Below are 1,024 nucleotides of genomic sequence, written 5' to 3'. Positions count from 1 at the left end.
AACAACAACCTTGACTGCATTTTAACGGATCCGGTTTGACGAAGTGTGTTGAGTGTTTTTACCCTGCAGGTCGAGCACCAGCAGCTCTCCGCGGGTGTACTCGTAGGTCCAGTGGCTGAAGGCCAGCATGGTTTCCTCCAGGAGGTTGGTGGGGACGATCTCATCTCCGTTGTTGTTGTTGAACTTCCTAAACTCCCCAGTAATGCACTCTTCTATAGCAAACCACTGTCCGGCAGAGTGACAGTAGAGCAGAAACACCTCCAGAAACCTGAACACACGAAGGACTCAGGTTTCAGGGTGATGGCCCACAGAAAAGGACACTTTAAAAATTAAACTCCTCCTAAATGTTCCAGCAAAAGTCTCTTTAGTTCTTTTAATTTGAGGCTTTAACGGTGAAGAAAGAATGAGGCCTTAACAACTGCATTGTTTCTACAATGACTCCCTATCATGCATTTAGGAAATACAGTATGAATTATTAATTTGAAAACAAACCTTGATCAGATAACGGCATAAGTTTACAAATGGTTGACCCTTTAAAAATGAATAGTTTGCTTTCTTGCTGATTAAATGGAAAGATCCATACCACTCCCAAGTCTGTCTTACAGCTGGATGTAGCCAGTTAGAGTAGCACAAAAACAGGAAACAACATGTTCATCAAGTTAGGTGCAGGAAGAGTTTTACAGCCTACTTTAAATAACTAAGCAAATGCCGATCTGGCCTTGCCAAACCACAATGAGCTCAGAAAAATGTGCGACTTGGGAGTGCATAGCATCATCTTTAATCACACAAAAACATATCAAGATATGAAATTAAAGCTCTTTTAAGATGTGTGTGAAATGGGATTTCTGTGTCTGTGTTCTGCCATCCCTCCTGCACGCATGCTTACCTCGGAGAATAAGGAATCGTCTTCGGCCTGATTTGGTTGAAGGCAAATGTCAGCTTCTGAGCAGCTCGTTGTTGTTGAATTTCCTGGGTGACACAGAGAAACAGCACTTAAAATTACAGCCTTTTACCTTATTGCCAC

General features: G+C 42.4%; 2 protein-coding genes across 2 annotated transcripts in view; both read right to left on the bottom strand.

Moving 5' to 3' along the window:
• Positions 1-1,024, bottom strand: part of LOC116689707 (transient receptor potential cation channel subfamily M member 7) — an 89,912-nt gene that overhangs the window by 53,054 nt on the left and 35,834 nt on the right. The gene's annotated exons all lie outside the window — the stretch shown is intronic.
• LOC116689722 (transient receptor potential cation channel subfamily M member 7) overlaps positions 1-1,024 on the bottom strand; it is a gene marked incomplete at its 5' end in the record, with an annotated part of 11,685 nt that overhangs the window by 3,638 nt on the left and 7,023 nt on the right. Inside the window, 2 exon segments of the mRNA XM_032516333.1 lie at positions 63-268; positions 887-969. Coding sequence (XP_032372224.1) covers positions 63-268; positions 887-969 — 289 coding nt within the window.

This window comes from Etheostoma spectabile, chromosome 1 (assembly GCF_008692095.1).
Source record: "Etheostoma spectabile isolate EspeVRDwgs_2016 chromosome 1, UIUC_Espe_1.0, whole genome shotgun sequence".
In the NCBI taxonomy this organism is placed as follows: domain Eukaryota; kingdom Metazoa; phylum Chordata; class Actinopteri; order Perciformes; family Percidae; genus Etheostoma; species Etheostoma spectabile.
This window is presented reverse-complemented; position numbering and strand designations above follow the sequence as displayed.